Source organism: Macrobrachium nipponense, chromosome 35 (genome assembly GCF_015104395.2).
Source record: "Macrobrachium nipponense isolate FS-2020 chromosome 35, ASM1510439v2, whole genome shotgun sequence".
Taxonomy (NCBI): domain Eukaryota; kingdom Metazoa; phylum Arthropoda; class Malacostraca; order Decapoda; family Palaemonidae; genus Macrobrachium; species Macrobrachium nipponense.
The window spans coordinates 36,279,064-36,291,741 of record NC_061096.1 but is presented as its reverse complement, the minus strand read 5'-3'; the positions used below and the strand labels follow the sequence as shown (position 1 = coordinate 36,291,741).

At 42.0% G+C, this 12,678-nt stretch overlaps 2 protein-coding genes across 3 annotated transcripts in view; one reads left to right on the top strand and one right to left on the bottom strand.

Moving 5' to 3' along the window:
• LOC135208625 (GTP:AMP phosphotransferase AK3, mitochondrial-like) overlaps positions 1-2,923 on the top strand; it is a 39,471-nt gene extending 36,548 nt beyond the window's left edge. For both annotated transcript variants that reach the window (XM_064241008.1, XM_064241007.1), the window contains one exon: positions 697-2,923. In XM_064241008.1, coding sequence (XP_064097078.1) covers positions 697-924 — 228 coding nt within the window. In that variant the 3' untranslated portion in view covers positions 925-2,923. The remainder of the gene's footprint in view (positions 1-696) is intronic.
• The window catches only part of LOC135208627 (large ribosomal subunit protein mL63-like), an 18,468-nt gene continuing 8,705 nt past the window's right edge, over positions 2,916-12,678 (bottom strand). Inside the window, exon 3 of the mRNA XM_064241010.1 lies at positions 2,916-3,129. Within this exon, the coding sequence (XP_064097080.1) occupies positions 2,980-3,129 (150 nt within the window). The 3' untranslated portion in view covers positions 2,916-2,979. The remainder of the gene's footprint in view (positions 3,130-12,678) is intronic.

Below are 12,678 nucleotides of genomic sequence, written 5' to 3'. Positions count from 1 at the left end.
TTGTTTTATTTTTCACTTCAGATGTAATTTGGCCATTAATTTTGGTGTATTAGACTGTTCTTTAGTGTATGTTGTAAATTACAATGATGATGAATAATATTAAAAGAGGGAGGGGGGTGTCAAATGTATAAACGGCAAACCTTGGCTTGCAAATAATACCTCCCACCCACCTGGGTTAGCTTATTTTTGGTAGGTTAAGATGTAGCCCTGTTTGAATTGTTAGTCCCCTAGGTTAGGTGTTAGGTTAGGTCTAGTAGTTTAGAATGCAACCCCTTTTGAATTGAGCATCAATAGGTTAGGTTAAGACACAATTGTTATTTGAATTTGCAGAGCCTTAGGCTAGGTTTGGTGGGGCTTCAAACTAGGTAAGGATGTTCACTCTTGATGTGATTAGGTAAGTTTTCTAGTTCACTCCCACCCAAAAAAACCTGCTTTCCATGTCAGCCTTCATAATCATTACTGTAGATAAATGAGGTTGCCTCAATGTTCCTTAATTATGATTGCTTTTTTTATGTAGGTTTCCACCTATTTCTATGTCAATCAGTAATTTTTGTGTTATTTTAGTGATTTTCAAAATGAAAAACACAAAATAAGCCACTTAACCTCTTTGTAGAATTACCATAAAAGCTGGTTTGCCTAGACAAGAGCTTCTTTTACTCACATCAAATATCTTTCTGAAGATAGTTTTCTCTTTAGGGAAAAGATGATGTGACTGGTGAAGACCTGGTGCAGCGAGAAGATGACAAACCAGAATCAATAAGGCAGCGACTAGATTTATATGAAAGCAGTACAAAGCCTCTGAAAGACTTCTACGAAGAATTAGGAATCTTACAGGTATTTTGTGGGACAGAATCTAATGAAATCTGGCCCAGGGTCCATAAGTACCTTCAGAATCATCTGCCTGCACTAGGTGGACCTTTCTGAATAATTAACAGTACAATTTCCCTATGCGCCACAGTATTCTAGTAAACAAGCAGTAGTAGGGTTGATGACACTAATAACTTTAGGACCTTATTTTGGGGTTTTACTCATGGTGCTCGATGAGGCTTTAAAGTCTCTGATATCATTAAACAAGGTGCTATTGGGAAGAATGTTGTTATTAATTGTAGTTTTATCTAAGATAATCACATATCTTTGAACTTACGTATTTTAAGTTACACGTGAATGTGATTTTAAATTTACTTCTTGGTGGTAATGTAGTATTTTGCTGTAGTTGTTGCTTATAATGTTGATACTAACTCTGAACCTACGATAATTGTTTTTTCTTGTGGATTTTTACATTTTTATGTTGAATATTATCAAGTACGTATAGGGGTAATTTGTCATGTGCAAGTTCCTGTGTACTTGATCAAACAGTCCTTGAAATTCATCAGATATAGATTAAAAGGGGTCTACTTTAACGAAGGTTTCATATCATCCCTTTAATGACATGGTGCTGATAATTAAAGCACAAAGGTTTCATATCATCCCTTTAATGACTTGGTGCTAATAATTAAAGCACAAAGAATTTCTGAAATTTTCCATGGTAAATGATAGTTTAAAAATTTTGGTAAATCATTCCGTAGTGGCCACAATTGATATTTGCATCTTTTAATGCAGTGGCTCATTGATGGTAGAAAAATTTGGCTATTTGGGTACATCAACTTCATCATAAATAAACTTCGCTGACAAAATGCTTAATTTTGGACATCTTTCTGTGCCTTGGCCATGTGTGGTAATTTTATGGATTGTAGTTCATGAAGTTAAATGATAAGAGCCCATTGTTATGCAGAAAACATTAAAAGATAACAGAGTCCATTGTTATGCAGAAAACATTAAAAGATAACAGAGTTCATTGTTATGCAGAAAACATAGATTTTCTATTTTTACTTCCAACAGAGCCCCTTGTACCATTATATATCAGTTTAACACCAAAACTTGTGGCATGCCACAAGTAGTCACATATTTTTGCAAAACAGTGTACTGTTTCCCATTAAGTTTTATGACTATAGAGATTTTTTTTAACATAAAACAAAAGAAAAACCTTTAGGACATAACATTCATTTTGGAAGTCAGTCTTATTGCTTACATAATATCATGAAGTTACTATATGCATACTGATAAATGGGACTTTTTTTAGTTAGGAGAGACAGTGCTTTCATAATTTTGAAAACTCAAAAAGCACTTAACATGTATTTTACAATGTAGATGAATTATATTTCTCTCTCTCTTGTACATTTGAAATTAATACACCACATCCAGTTCAAAGGTTTTCATTTTGTAGTCGGTAGTCATTATATGAATTTCAGTACTTGTCATTAGAAAGTATAATTAAATTAACTTTTATAAAGTTTCACTTGGTAGACAGGTATTGGAATTACGGGGGCACTAAGGGAGGTTGGTGTACAGTACAGCTGTAGTACAGTAGTCTTCATTATGGTCTTAACTACTTAACAATAATTAAGATATCTGCCCCTTAACTTCAACATTGAAGAGCTGTTTGGGTTTTTCTCTTAAAATTTTGGGGTAAAAATTTACCTATGATTTTAAGGATCACAACTTGACAGCTATTAGTTATGGAATGTATTCATTATTTCAGTTACTTCTTTTAACAATGTTAAAAGTATTTATTTAATTAAAATAAAAGTTAAAGTTGCTAATCATAAGGCAACGTGAAAACTACATTCCGTATTGGTTCCATGCTTTTGTTTTTACAAATATTGTTTCTTACTAATACATAAAGGATTATGCTGCTTTGTCTTCCAGTTAGTGCCTTATATGAGGTTTAATCCAATAAACAAGAAACTGGCTTCCATTAGTGTACTTTTGAGTTTGACATTCATCATGGTTGTGTATTTAATTGAGTTTGACATTCATCATGGTTGTGTATTTAAATATGTATAATAAAATCAGATTTGAGAATTGAAATATAAGGATAAATATTTGTAATTATTTATTAACCTACTTTAATACATATGATACATGAAAAAACAAGTAGCTTTAGTCCCATACGTCATTATTTCGTAGCATGTCGTATCGTTCTTCAATTGTGACACTGGGTTTAGCATTTCTGTTCAACTTCATTAGGTGCATTTCTCTGATGAAAGCTTTTTGCTTCCCTAACTCCTGACTATGCCCCCAAGACTGCTCCTGAAAAAAAAATCAAAAGAAAAATATTTAATCCATGAATATAATAAAAAATTTAAAATTTATTCTCCTAGGTATACAACCAGCATGTCCTTGTTTTAAGATGCTGCTGCTTTGCTAAGGGAGGGAGAAAGAAGAAAGACTGTAACTTTACCATTCAACTTCAGCATTACATCCTCCAAGTACCTTAGACAAGATGTCCTTCTGTTTGAAAGAAACTGGGCGACTATAAAACCTGTTGAGCAGCCACCACAGGTCCGAGAAGTCTAGGGATCTGCGGGCAATGTCCCGCAGGTAGAACGAGATAATGGTGGTCGAGGGGATGAAGAACCAGCCTGAGAACTGAAGCGAGTGAAGATCAACACGGACTGGGAAGATGTAGAAACACCTTTCATGCTCTTGAAAAAAAGACGCCCCACGTACAGGAACACGTTCACGTACTTGAAGGGGAGAGTCACGTCCGTACTGGGAAGATGGAGAAACACCTCTCTCACTCTCAGAAGACGCCACAAGACTCGAATTCCCCAACGGGAGGGGAGGGGGAGGAAAAGGCAACGGATGTCTTGCCCTACCATGTCTCCTGCTAGAAACTCTGGGACACCCCCTACCAAACACAGAGTCCATCCAATCAACCAACCCTTGGAAGAACACTTCTGATGGGTTGACAACTGACTGCAATGGCATCATGGTCAATGATGGAAGTCAAGTCACTGCAACAGGCCGAGGAGAGAAGTCACCAAAGTGGACGTCACAAGCAGAGATGTGTTCAGAATGACACCTCAGCATTCAGACTGGTAGCCCAAGTCAAGGTTCTCAGTGACAGCGAAGACGGCAGAAAAGGCCTTCTGCTACCTCCTACAGTACCAGAGAGCCTCCCCAGGGCACGTACACATGACGAATGGCGAAGAATTTCTAAGAAAATCCAGTGTTGAAGAAATAGGAAGAGAGATCACCCCTCACAAACACAGCAACATCAATTTATGCAGTCAGCAGAAGCCATGACATCACAGGCTCATTTGTGATGTCACACAGCAGATTACTGTTACAGAAAGAGGGAGAACACTGTGTGTAATGCAGAAAAAGATTAAAACAAAACAGTAGTACGATTATATCATAAGATAAAATGGTACCAAGTCGAACATCATAGACGATATTCAAAGCAGTCTGTAGGTTAATATAGCTGCATGATGATTATTGTCGGCAAGCAAGGGGCTCCGATAACAGCAAGGAACACACTACCAACAGTATTGACTGCACAAATAAAAAATGAGTGAAGTAGCATCTCTGTCAGAGGGAAGCGAATTAGAGGGGCTCCCAAATTCTGAGAGAATGTTGCCGCTGCCAAACTCCCAAACGAGAAGCAGGGCTGACAACTGAAGAGCCTGTAAAGAAACATAATATGCTCTCTCCCCCTCAGGAAAGATGAGATCTGTCCTGAAAAAGGGAAAAAGAATCATTCATGTGAGGATGGAGGGAAAGATGCGAGTGAGCCGTACAACCCATGCCCCACTTTCACCAGAAGGACAGAAAGAGACTGACGACAATCATGACTGGCCCTGCAAGCAGATGTGAAGATCGCAATTGTATGCCATTAGAATTAGTGTTGAAGAAGTGTGGGAATGTACTCCTATGCTAGACACCCAAATCTTACCATAGAAACTTTTGTCTGCAACATGAACCCCTACTTCTCAAACATCCTGTAAGACTACTACATTCCCAGAAAATGTGTAAGAAGATAAAAAGAAAGATACATAAAACATAAATGTCAGTCAGATGTTTTCAAATTATCTTCAATATAACAAAAGGCCCTCTCTTCCTGAAGGGGCATTATCCCCTTTGGAGATGGACCAGTAACTCATAACACAAGCAACGACACAGCAGAAGAAAAAGGCACATCCACTGCAATTTGCATCTGTTCCAAGGCAGGTCAACATGGAAAACAAGGAAGGCCATCTAAAAGCGTTGATGTCCCTAGAACTTCTAGGCTGAATAAATGAAACAATGTACAGGCTTCAATAAAAAAAACCGGCTTGGGGAAAGGAGAGCAAAGCAACATACTACTATAGGAGAATGGGCTATGGGGAATCTCTCTGGGTACTTGCTATGCAAGGCAGCAGATGGGGGAAACCACTCTGCAACAAGTTAGAGAGTTATGAGGATCATTATTGAGAGCTCTCAGTCACCTGAGCCCCAGGGTAATAAAGACACTGTTGATCAGTCTGTGTTTCAAAGAGGAAAATTGTCCCAGGGATATGTTGGGAGGTATGCTTCTGGGCCACCCAAGGATATAGTACTGAAGACCAGAACAATGAGAGCTTAATGTTTAGCCAAATGGCAAATAGTTTAAGCACCTGTGTTCAACAAGGCGACACCATGAAAGCTGTGGCTTCAGTTAGTGAAGCAGATGCACAAGTGGGAGGTATGCCACACCACTGAGCTGTCAAATAGGTACATTCCAGGCAGGAGCAATGTTTTGGTCAACCAGCACAGATAGTAGGGACAGAATGGTCCCTACAACTTGCACATGGGAAGTTTTTGAGCTTTGAAGAACACCAGTGATTGAACGGTTTGCCATTTGGCGAACAGGTTCAGAGTTCCAGAGATCTTGTTAGGTAAGACTAAAATGGTACAGGAAAATTAGTCAACCCAATCTTGTCAATAGTATCCCCTAAGGGACCGGTAGTTAGTTCTCCCAAGATCAAGTTAACAATAAGTATCTCGAGTTTCAACTCTGCCTTAGAGAGGGAGAGAAAAAACCTCCGATTTTAACAGAAACCCCAGGGTAAAAGCAGGATTCTCTCATGAAAGAGATGCTAATATGACAAATTTGTATTTTTCATAACTAACAAAACTGAGGTCTTAACAGTTAGGACTTACTAGCGCCAAGCTGGAAACTGGTAGAATTAAAATTAAACTTGTGCAATCCAGGGACTATTGGCATCTATACCCGGTCGCGGCAAAGTCAAGGGAAAGTCAAAGTTCCGCAGCAGCAGAGCTGGCTTTCAGTTTCCTGTGGGACGTATCCACCGTCTGTTGCGCAAGGGCAACTATGCTGAACGTGTAGGAGCAGGAGCTCCAGTCTACCTGGCTGCAGTCATGGAGTACTTGGCTGCCGAGGTCCTCGAGTTGGCCGGCAATGCTGCCCGTGATAACAAGAAGACCAGGATCATCCCCCGTCACTTGCAGCTGGCCATTCGCATAGACGAACTCAACAAGTTGCTGTCTGGCGTGACCATCGCCCAGGGAGGTGTCCTGCCTAACATCCAGGCAGTTCTCTTGCCCATCAAGACCGAGAAGAAGTAAATCTTTGTAAAGACCTCAGGTTTGTTAGTTATGAAAAATACAAATTAGTTACAAATTCATCATTTGTTCATATATGAAACAAACCTTTGGTCTTAACATTAGGATAAACTTACTTATTGGAGGGAGGTAAGTCTCTAACTGACTGGGAGTTTGCCACCTATATCCATTTCCAAATATTAGGAGTATTCTAAGAGAATGGACTATAAACTCTTGAACCAAAGATATAAGGAAATCTATTGGTTTCCCTCACTGGGTGCTGGTATCATGCCATGGTTTATAAACGATGGGAAAATAGAGGTCCCTTCATTCTCATATACCACTCTTGTCCCTTGTATCTAGATCTACCATCACCCCTCCCTTCCTTATTACTGAGAGGGGTGTGTTGCTACTGAAAAGTATACTATACTCTAACATAACTTTACAGTATGGCTGACCACCTCACCTGCATCTAGTCCGTTCCAGCTCATGATGGTACTCTCCTTCATACTGCCCGTAGGTAAAGGAGTAGAAAGAAAGTAGTAAAGAAAAAAGACCAGTCATCCCATTCATTCTACTTTCATACCTTCATCTTAGACTAGACACAAACTGACCTGCCAGGGGTACTGGATGAGCTATACCACTTGCTGGGCCACCACCACTGGACCCAAGGAAAAGGTATCCAAGGATCTATGGGCAACGTCTTTTAAATAAAAGGAAGTGAAAGTCGTTTGATGTTTCCAAACACCAGCTTTCAGAATTCTCTCCACAGACGTATTCTTGAATGCCAAAGAAGCACTCAAGCCTCTAATGTCATGAGCCCTAGCCCTCTCCTGGCTATTTGACCCCCTGTCTTCTATCATGTAGGCATTCCTGATGTTTCTCTTAGCCAAAACGATATTTTATTCCTGGACACTTCCTTTTTGTTCAGTCCTGTATACTTACGAACAACCTCCTGCACCCCGGCCTGAGGTGCCTTGTGCTCCTTAAGGGGGCCGGCCGGGTAATTCCATTCTTTAAGGACAGGACTTTGATATTCATACCACTTAATAAGGTGACTTGGGACATCTCCAAATCACACATGATTTTCGCCTCTGACCTTCGGTTTTGTGACGCCAGGGCGATTTATCCCGAAAATAGCCATTTTTCAAATTCTATCTCCTCCCTTGATATTTAATATTAAGACCAGGGATTACTACCATATATAGACCTGATGTTGACCTCCAATCGAATATATGACAGGCTCCTATCTGTGGACTGCCTTAGTGGTTCGTAGGGGGGTTTTGTCAGACTACTCAATACCATGGTCAAATCCCAATCTGTGGCTTTCAGTTCCTTTGGTGAACATGACGGCTCAAAGCTCTTCATCAACATGGCCAATTCCCATTTAGATGAAATGTCCACGCCTTTCATGCGTAAGACCGAGGCTAGAGCAGCCCTGTACCCCTTCACCGCAGATACAGACATATGCCTTTCTGTCCTGAGATATATCAGAAAGTCTGCTAATTGCTGAATAGTGGTACCGAGTGGAGACAGGTTCCCTCTATGGCACCAATCACAGTATGGTGACCATTTTCCTTGGTAAACTGCTGCCAATGACTTTCTGATATTTCCTGCCATCTGCGCTGCTGCTTTTTGCGAAAACCCTCTCGCTCGCAAGAGATACTCAACAGTCTCCACCCGTGAAGTGATAGGGACTTCACTGACCGGTGGTACCTCTCCACGTGCGGCTGACATAGCAGGTTGTTCCATGGGGGTAACTCTCTCTGCACATCTATCAGGAGTTCCAAGAGGTCCGAAAACCATCTGCCTTTGGCCATAACGGAGCTACCAGAGTCATTCTGAGGTTCTGAGACTGCATTACCCTGTTCAGAACCTGACGGACTAGACAAAATGGAGGAAATGTGTAGACGTCCAGATTGTCCCATGGGTGTTGTAGTGCATCTTCTGCTACTGCCTCAACGTTCGGGACTACCGAACAATACACTCCCAACTTTTTGTTGTACCTGGTTGCGAACAGGTCTACGATCGGCCTTTCCCACAACATGAGCTTTCTGTCCACTACTTGTTGGTGCAAGGACCACTCCATTCCCAGGATCTGATCCCTGCGGCTCAACTTGTCAGCCACTATGTATCTTTTTCCTGGAATACATCTGGCCCTGATGTCTACTACTTTCTCTGCAGCCCACTGATGAAGTTGAACTGTTATCACGTAACTGTCGAGACACTAGACCTCCTTGTTTGTTTATGTAAGCTACTACTGTGGCGTTGTCTGACATCAAAACCACTGAATGCCCCTGCACCCTCTCCCGGAATTCCTGTACTGCTAGAAATGCCGCTTTTAACAGCACGTTTATATGGGGAGGATATGGAGGAGCTGAAACCATCAGCTCCTCCATATGCGCTCCCCAACCTTCTAGTGACGCATCTGAGAACAGCAGGAGATCCGGGGATGGTTGCTGAAGGGGAAAACCCACTGTCAGATTGCTGTCCTTCCCCCACCACAGCAAGTCTTTCCTCACTTCTGCCGACAAGGGAATCTGCTCGTACGGGTGATCTATTATTGGTGACCAGAACTCCTTCATCCTCCATTGTAGAGATCGAAGGTGTAACCTCCCTTGTGGTACTAGCTTCTCCAAGGAAGTTAGAACTCCCAATACTACCTGCCACTGTTTTGCTGGCTGTGTTTGTTTTTCAAGAAAGCCATTCACCACTTGTTTGCATTTCTCTACTCTCTGGTCTGTCGGGAATACTTTGGCTTTTATTGTGTCTATAACCATTCCCAGATACACCAGCCGTTGACTTGGATCCAACTGTGACTTCTGATTAATCACAATGCTTAAGCTGTGACAAAACCGTAGAAGGGTCGCCCTGTCCCTGAGTAATTTCTCTCTGGACTTAACTATCGCCAGCCAATCGTCTAGATATCTTATTAGCCTGATCACCTGAGCATGCGCCCATGTCGACACGAGAGGAAACAATCTTGTAAAAACTTGAGATGTTGTCAATCCGAAGCACAGAACTTTGAACTCGAAAAATTTCTCTGCAAGACTGAAGCGGAGAAATTTCCTGGAAGACCGATGTACTGGGATCTGAAAGTATGCGTTTTTCAAGTCGATTGTCAGCATAAAGTCCTTGATCCTGACTGCTTGTAGAACCGTCTTTGGAATTTCCATTTTGAATCTGGTTTTTCTTATAAACAGATTCAAAGTTGACAGGTCTATTACTGTCCTCCAGTCCCCACTGGCTTTGGGTACAAGGAAAATCCTGCTGTAAAACCCCTTTGACAGAATGGATACTTGTTCCAGAGCCCCTTTTTCCATCATCTTCTTCACTTCCTCTTGCAGAATAAAAGCCTTCTGAGGTTCTTGAGCATAAGCGAGGTGAGGCAATGGCTGTTCTGTCAGGGGTGGGGATACTTTGACGGAATCATATACCCGACTCTGAGAACATCCACCACCCACTGCTCTGCTCTCAGTTCCTGCCACACCTTCCAGTGATTTGCCAGGCAAACCCCCACTGGTGTGGCTGAGTGATGAGAGGCGCCTATCCTATCGTCTTGAGCCCCTTCCTCTTCCCCTAATCCCCCTTCCTCCGTTATTTCTATTGTGAAAGGGCCAACGAGTTAACTTCTTTGGGGAAGGGGGTCTTGTTGCTCTATTAGGGATGTTATGCCTCACTGGCTTCTTCCGAGGTATTTGCTGCTGCCTTACCTCCATAGGATTAGCCTGACTGCTAGATGTTTTCCTAACTGCCTGCTGTACCAATCTATCGTTAGTGTCCATCCTTCTTCTATCTATAGCCTCTTCTAGTATGGCCTCTGGCAACAGCAATTGTGACTCTAAGATATTCCCATTCCTCATTGCTAGCAGGGAATCCAAATCAACAGTGCAACTTAGTCTAGCCAAAGCTGCATCCCTCCTCATTAACAGAATATTTGCCCAAACATTGGCACTTAAATTTGTCAAGTACACAATTGCTTTGGACTCGATTGTAGTAATTTAATGAACATTGATTCATCCACTACCTTCCTCGTCACTTCTGAGGATGCAATCTTCGCAACTGCTGTCGACCAAAGATCCAGCCAAGAAGCAGTCTGAAAGACAGATGAAGCTGTTACTTCTAATGTAGTAGCCTCTTGGCAAGTCATCGAAGGGCACTTGATCTAAGGTTAATCCAGGCCTTAACCTTACCACATTGGGTTAATTTGTCTAGACAGTAAAGGAACCGTCGGTGTCATATAATATTTTCTATGTTTCATCATTGGAGGAGGGATAAACTTAAATGATTTATTTGATCTTAAGGAATTATCCATTCTGGCAATCCGTGCATTTACGTGTTGTAAAACGGACTCCGCATGATTTGAACAAGGCAATTAATACGACACCTTGGTATCCTTTTTCACACCAAATGCCATGTCAATCCCGGAGGAAGCATACTGGCAGGTGTTTCCATTCTCTCCGACAGGTTATTGAATTGACGAATCAAATCACTCACCTCGGCATACAAAGCCAGAAACTTTTGGTTCTCTCCTTCCTCCAGTTCTAGCGTACTGTACTGTGCTCAGCCAAAGGAGACGCTATCTCACTCCTATCCCTTGACAAACGTCCGTCTGCCCCTACGGCCATGGCCTCTTTGATCTCTGCTGACCGCCAACGGCTCAATCCCGAACAGTCAGCAGGAGAACGAGACTGCCTCACTCCTTCTCTGCTCGCGGATCTAGAGCGAGAATCTCGCCTATACCTCCAAGATGAAGGTTCTCTCAAAACCGAGCTCACTTCCTCTCCATGACGATTAATATCGTCTCTGACCGTCGCAGAATTCGGCCTTGATCCTTCACCTAGGCGGACAACGCATTCCACCAATGTATCAGACGAGGTTGCCAACTCGCTATTCTTCGACCTTTTAATAGGAGCCTTATCATCTTTTCTCTGTATTTTAAAAGGTCTTGCAGGCGAAACTGGTATCTGTGCTCTATCCTTTCCTGCACTTTTAGCCCCCAATGCTGATTTTGCCAACGACACTAGATTTTCTTTGACTCTTTATAGTCTCTACTGGCAACTCTGCGTCTGCCATTATCCCATCGGCCGTCGACTCACTCGCTCGTTCGGACTCTTGTAAACGGCTTTGTCCTCTAGCTTTGAGCTTACCAGCCACTGACTTCTTGCCTTTCTTGCTGACTGGGATGTGACCGTTCTGGCCCAAAGATGAAGAATTCACTCTTCTCCTCTTGGCCCGAGGATCATTCGCAAAATCCTGTATCCTCCAACGCTTGACTGGTATACGTTGTGACGTCATCGAACATAGCGATGATGCCGAGCTAGAGGAAGAAGACAAAGAAGTAGACGAATCACGCCTTTTCTTTTTGTCTTTCTTATTAATTTTCTCCTCTAGGTCCTGTAATTTCTTCATTACAGTGTGTACTACCGAGTCAGAAAGCGTATTTGAGTCCAGAGGCAGCGAAGAAGACTGAGAAGCAGTAGGCTGTGACGCCATCGCATCTGCCATGTTGGTGCGTGACGTCACCAATCTTGTAAGGAGAGACTGGGCTGCTGCTGCTGGCATCCCTGCGTTTGCAGCAAAACTACCCCCAACGTTCTGCATCGTCGTAACCAATGAAGTTGTTGGCGTAGCCGCGGCATTATTTCCCATAAAGTGCAAGCCCGGGGGATGAGGAATATTCAGCACTGCCGGATTCTGCCAGGGGAGAGCCCATTATCTATCCCCTCTGGCCTGAGAGATCAGTGTATGTGTTGAAGAGGCAGGGAAAGGATCAAAGGCACGGAAGAAGGACCAGAGAAGGTTCAGAGGTTTCAAATAGGGAGTCTTCCGTCCTGACGACACTGATAAATGCTTTTTATTCCCAAAACCTTTCCAATGTGGAGGAGACCAACAAACTAGCATACTTTCACAGGGTTGCAGAATCCTACCATTACAAAGGAGAGCCAACTAAATGGGCATGAAAAGCCACTATACTTGCTCAGAACCTCCTTGCACTTGAGCAACATTACATAAAAGCTTTGTATTTTTCTGTAAGAACATCCAGCATTTGACAGAGAATAAAAAAATATAGATTGCAACTGTAATAGTCTGCAGATAAGTAACTTTTAATCACTGAAACAATGCCTATTAAATATGCTAGAATTACAACTTGACATAACCTACTTTGTATCTATAAAATATAGAGCAGTCAATGTCTATATTGTATTTACTACTTAAAACATAAAAATTTAATGAAATAGAAGAAATTCACGGTAACAATCTTCCAAATCA